The following is a 6,185-nucleotide window of genomic DNA, read 5'->3' as shown; positions in this document are numbered from 1 at the left end:
ACTCCCATGGCTTTAAGAACCATCTCTATGCTGATGACACACAAATCTATCTTTCTACCCCTCACCTCACCCCTTCAGTCTCCTCCACACCTCACCCCTTCAGTCTACCCCTCACCTCACCCCTTCAGTCTCCTCCACACCTCACCCCTTCAGTCTCCTGTCGCATTACTAACCTACTAAGTGACATATCGGCATGGATGTCACTCCACTTCCTCAAACTCAATCTTTACAAAACTGAGCTTAGTATTCCCCCCAGCCTGTGCCCCCTCCCCTGACTTCTCCATCAAGATCAATAACACAACCATCAGTCCGTCCCCTCATGCCAGGGTACTAGGTGTAATCCTAGACTCCCATCTGTCCCTTCAGCCCCAAATCCAATCACTGTCCAAATCCTGTAGACTTCACCTCCGCAACATCTCCAAGGTATGCCCGTTCCTAACCTCGGAAACCACTAAGCAACTTATTCCCTCCCTTGTTATATCTCGCCTTGACTATTGTAACTCCCTCCTCATTGGCAGACCTCTTTGCAGGCTATCCCCTCTTCAGCCTATCATGAATGCTGCTGCCAGACTCATCCACCTTACTAACCGTTCTATACCTGCCACCCCTCTCTGCCAATCCCTCCACTGGCCTCCACTCAGTGTCCTCCACCCCTCTCTGCCAATCCCTCCACTGGCCTCCACTCAGTGTCCTCTACCCTTCTCTGCCAATCCCTCCACTGGCCTCCACTCAGTGTCCTCCACCCCTCTCTGCCAATCCCTCCACTGGCCTCCACCCCTCTCTGCCAATCCCTCCACTGGCTTCCATTCAGTGTCCTCCACCCCTCTCTGCCAATCCCTCCACTGGCCTCCACCCCTCTCTGCCAATCCCTCCACTGGCTTCCATTCAGTGTCCTCCACCCCTCTCTGCCAATCCCTCCACTGGCCTCCATTCAGTGTCCTCCACCCCTCTCTGCCAATCCCTCCACTGGCCTCCATTCAGTGTCCTCCACTCCTCTCTGCCAATCCCTCCACTGTCCACCACCCCTCTCTGCCAATCCCTCCACTGGCCTCCACTCAGTGTCCTCCACCCCTCTCTGCCAATCCCTCCACTGGCTTCCCGTTGCCCAACAGATAAAATTCAAAACATTAACAATAACATATAAAGCCATTTATAACTCCGCCCCAAATTACATCACCGATCTTGTCTCTAAATATCACCCAAACCGTCCTCTCCGCTCCTCCTAAGACCTCCTGCTCTCTAGCTCTCTTTTCTTTTCCTCCCATGCTCGTCTCCAGAGCTTCCCCCATCCTCTGGAATTCTCTACCCCAATTTATCAGACTATCGCCTACTCTGCTCACTTTTAGGCGATCTCTGAAAACCGATCTCTTCAGGGAAGCCTATCCTACCCTCAGCTAATAATGGAATCTTCTACTCTTCCAACCAGTCCATCCCCCACAGTTACTACCTTTTGTACCACTAGCTCCTCCCTCCTAGATTGTAAGCTCCCAGGATCAGGGCCCTCCTATCCCTCTTGTATTGATCTGTATTGTTGCTGTATTGTCTCCCGTTATATTGTAAAGCGCTGAGCAAACTGTTGGCGCCATAAATCCTGTATAATAATAATAATATAAATCCTGTATAATAATAATAATACAGTGCTCTGCCCGGTCATGCCTTCTGCTCCCATGATGAAGCGTGTTACCCCTCACACCCCTCCCGTGACGTAGTGCTTTGGTCATGCAGCCAACTTCCATGCCCCCAATATTTTCACACCAGGACGACTTCTTCCAGCCCGTGTAAGACCCGTTCAACCCTAAACCTAAGCCGGGTTTGGCTGAGAGGGCAGCAGGGGAATGTGAGGGGTCGGGGGCAGGCTTTAAGGATCCGGCCGTGAACGGGCAAAGTGATAGTCTGAAGAACGAGGCCTCCTTTACAGCTCAATCTAAACCTCCAACCATTTTCCAGCTGGCTTCGGTCGGGTCACGTGATGTCAAAGGCGGCCTGATGATGTCAGAAGTGCCCTGACAGGTCATCACCAAATGACAAGGCGCCATTCTCTGCACTTTGCGGGCTTATGCTGACCATGACACCATGAGGGGCAGGTTTTCTGACACCCCGGGCTTTCAGGGCGTAGGTTGGATGATGCCTGGCAGTGCTTGCCAAAGGTCCTTTAACACTCAAAAGGTGAAAAGGTCAATGTGTCCCCCCCCCCCCCCCCTTCCCGTGAGCTGCAACGTTGGTTGCAAATCCCGCTTTTTTGCTGAAGCGCCCAAGGTGCGTGCCTTTCTTGCCTACCCCTTGGCCCAGCCCTGATGCTCAAGCATGGGGACAAGCGCTGCATCACAGAGTGGTCAGTCTATGGGGACAGTGACAGATAGGAGGTGAGAATTGCAGCCAATTTTAATGGGACAGGGTCTCTTTTAAAAAAAAAAACGTTTTAACGACTTCAATGCGGGGCACTTACCCCCAGGGTCCCCATCAGAGCCCAGGCCAATTCTCAGCTTTCAGAGCTGACGCATTTTGAATTTTTGAATGACAATTGCGCGGTCATGCAACACTGTACTCAAACAGATAGAGCTTTCATTCGGTGGTATTTACTCACCACTGGTGTTTATTTTTTGCTAAACAAAAAAAGGCTGGAAAAAAAACCCCAAACAAAAACTCAAAAAGCAAAAAAAAAACACCCAAAAAAACAAAACCTTTTGTTTCTGGCATAAAATTTTGCACTGATGAGGCTGCACTGACCCTTGGGGCGAGAGAGGCACATAGAGCAGTTATGTCCGCCCCCCCCCTCTGCTGCCCATTCAGAGAAGCCTTTGTATTTTTGTTCACATAATGCAAAGGCTTCTGTGAAGAGGGGCAGGCATAGCAGCTGCACTGACTCTAATGTTAAAGATGCTTTAGACCTGAACCATCAGCATTGGGCTCCTGGAAATACAGCGATTGCCATCTTCTGGGAGTGCAATAAAACGGTCAGATGTAAAGAACAGAGACAAGTCCAGGTGATGCCATGCACCTCTTTGGACTGAAATAACGGAGTGCCTTCAGTTTTTACAAAAGAGCTGAATTCCTGGAACTCGACTCTAACATTTCTGTAAATGCTCCCTATAATATAACAAATCTTTACTTTTGGAGCTCAAGTCACATCGCCCTGAATGGGAAGAGCGACTTACAATCCTGTCCCCCCGCTTACTTTTCATCAGGGTACCCAACAGAGGCCCTCTTATATCACAGTCCCCCTTACATCCGAGTCTCTCCTACATTAGAGCCCCCCTTAGATCAGAGTCTCTCCTACATCAGAGCCCCCTTACATCAGGGTCCCTATCACAGCCGCCCCCCCCCCCCTTACATCAGGGTCCCCATCAGAGCCGCCCCTTACATCAGGGTCCCCATCAGAGCCCCCCCTTATATCGGGGTCCCAATCAGAGCCCCCCCTTATATCGGGGTCCCAATCAGAGCCCCCCCTTACATCAGGGTCCCCATCAGAGCCCCCCTTACATCAGGGTCCCCATCAGAGCCCCCCCCTTACATCAGGGTCCCCATCAGAGCCCCCCCTTACATCAGGGTCCCAATAAGAGCCCCCCCTTACATCAGGGTCCCCATTAGAGCCCCCCCCTTACATCAGGGTACCCATCAGAGCCCCCCCCCTTTACATCAGGGTCCCCATCAGAGCCCCCCCACCCTTACATCAGGGTCCCCATCAGAGCCTCCCCATACATCAGGGTCCCCATCAGAGCCCCCCTTACATAAGAGCTCCCCTTACATCAGGGTGAATATCAGAGCCCCTTTCTTCCTTACATCAGGGTCCCCATCAGAGTCCCCCCCCCTTACATCAGGATCCCCATTAGAGCTCCCCTTACATCAGGGTCCCCATCAGAGCCCCCCTTACATCAGGGTCCCCATCAGAGCCCCTTTCCTCCTTATATCACAGTTCCTATCAGAGTGGGAACAACGACTTACAATCCTGCCCCCCCCCCCCCCACATTCTTCGATGAACACGTCACTACACAACGCACTCTGATAACGTTTAATGACTTTACCAAAACACTTTGTTTAAAAAAAAAAAAAAAAGAAAAAACGTCCTTCATCCACACTGGGTTTGTGTAACAGACGGGTGTATTGTAGTCCCAGAACACAGTCCCTGTGACACCAGCAATGAAGAATGTTCTGCGGGACCTGTCCTCATCCCCTCCCCCCATTACATTTTCTTCATCTTCTTCTTGGGGCGTTGGTTGAAGACCGGAGAGGACCCCATTAGGCTGTCGGGGGAGTGAGAGGCATAGCTGCCTTCGGATCCGTTCGGACTGGCTGGAATGGCCGAGTCGCTGATCCCAGACATGGGCTCTTCAAACACGTCATTACCCAGAACGCTGTGCCCGTGTACTGCCGACTCCTCCGTGTCCTGAGGCTCCATCTTCACCTGCGTCAGGCTCCACAGAGGCGAGGTGTTGACGTCTGATCCTGCGGAGAGGAGAAACAGCAGCTCAGTAGGTGAACATATATAAAGAGATTACCAGGATCATCCACCGGGCGCGGGTGTCATTGGGCGCGGGTGTCATCGGGTGCGGGTGTCAGCGGGCGCGGGTGTCAGCGGGCGCGGGCGTCAGCGGGCGCGGGTGTATACCTAGCAGGATCAGTTCCCCCTGCAGTACCCAGACCACACAGACAGGGCAGTCAAAGTGCAGCCTGTTAGTATCTAGCTAGGGAACGGGTCCCCTATATTTCCACTGTGAGGGCCACAGCCTAGATTTTATAAATATTCATTTTGTTAAAAAAAGAGAAAATCAATTTTATAAATGAATGAGTCCACCTTTACATTAGGGACCCCATCAGGGTCCTTCGTACATCTGGGTCCCCAGCAGAGTTCCTCTCTTACATCAGTGTCCCCAATAGTCCATCATACATCCAGAACCCTGTCGTAGTCCCCTCACTGGTCCCCCCCTTACATCAGGGTCCCCACCAGATTCTCTCCCTTACATCAGGGTCCCCAACAGAGTCCCCCTTACATTAGGGTAGTCCTTACATCAGGGTCCCCACCAGATTCTCTCCCTTACATCAGGGTCCCCAACAGAGTCCCCCTTACATTAGGGTAGTCCTTACATCAGGGTCCCCAACAGAGTCCCCCTTACATCAGGGGCCTTATCACAGTCCCCCTTACTTTAGTGTCCCCCTTTACATGAAGGTTCCTATCAAGATTCTCAACTCCCATCAGAGTCTTCCCCTATAACAAGGTCCCCATCAGACACCCCCTTACATCAGGGTCCCCAACAGAGTCCCCATTACATCAGGGGCCACCTTACATCAGTGATCACATGATCGGGACCTCGCACAGAGGTCCTGTACGACGATCGGTGTTCCGCTGTGTCCGGCACTGAATCGCGGTGCTGCGCGCTCCCAAGGAGCGCGCACAAGCAGGGGGCGGGGAGGCCGTTTATAAACGTTCACCCGACCCTGCGCTGCCACCGTCTGGCCGTTTATATACATGGGCCGGACGGGAAGTGGTTAAAGGTAATGTATGAAAAGACGACATTCTTCCAGTCATCAGACGTCCTCTTGCTGCATCCTATACGACCAGAGGGGGGCGTGGCCACACCGGGGGAGGGGCGGTACGCAGAGAGTGATAGATGCGTCAAGTACAAGAGTGGAGAAATGCGTTTCTTACCCGACGGCTGGGGAGACGAATCGACGTCCATATTAGAAGAGAAGCGGTCACTCTGGGCCCCCAGGACCCCTACAGGAAGAGACTGATCCCCGGGGGCCAGGTCTCCTTCCAGCTCCTCGTTGATGGGGAATGTGATGTCTGTGACGGGTTCCTCTTTGATCTTCACGGGTTTGGTGTCCTCAGATACGCGCTCAGGATGGACCAGCTTCTCGTATTCCTCAGACAGCTGCTTACTGACCTGCCGGCACAGACAGAGACCAATCAGAATCAGAGCAATCCCAGCATGGAGGCGTGCAGGGGCCCCACAACCCGCCAACTGCTAAAAACTTTATTAAAGTTCCAGTTGAAAACATGAGCAGCCGGGGCTCCTCCCCCTGATGTGTCACATAGAGGTTAATTGTAGAGTGTAGACACCTACCGGGCACTTCCCCCCCCCTTCCTGCCGGGTACTTCCCTCCCCTTCCTGCCTACCGGGCACTCCCCCCCCCTTCCTGCCTACCGGGCACTCCCCCCCCCTTCCTGCCTACCGGGCACTTCCCCC

At 52.9% G+C, this 6,185-nt stretch overlaps 1 protein-coding gene across 1 annotated transcript; it reads right to left on the bottom strand.

Moving 5' to 3' along the window:
• Nucleotides 1–3,995: 3,995 nt before the first annotated feature.
• SUPT7L (SPT7 like, STAGA complex subunit gamma) lies at nucleotides 3,996–5,963 on the bottom strand (the record flags this gene model as incomplete). Its single annotated transcript, XM_089665304.1, has 2 exons — nucleotides 3,996–4,443; nucleotides 5,645–5,963. Coding segments are annotated over 2 exons (582 nt in total), but the record flags the coding sequence as incomplete, so codon positions are not given.
• Nucleotides 5,964–6,185: the final 222 nt, after the last annotated feature.

Source organism: Staurois parvus, unplaced genomic scaffold (genome assembly GCF_062004578.1).
Source record: "Staurois parvus isolate SC_StPar_1 unplaced genomic scaffold, SC_StPar_1.0 ptg002179l, whole genome shotgun sequence".
NCBI lineage: Eukaryota > Metazoa > Chordata > Amphibia > Anura > Ranidae > Staurois > Staurois parvus.
The sequence above is the reverse complement of the archived record's forward strand: the minus strand, read 5'-3'. Positions and strand labels throughout refer to the sequence as shown.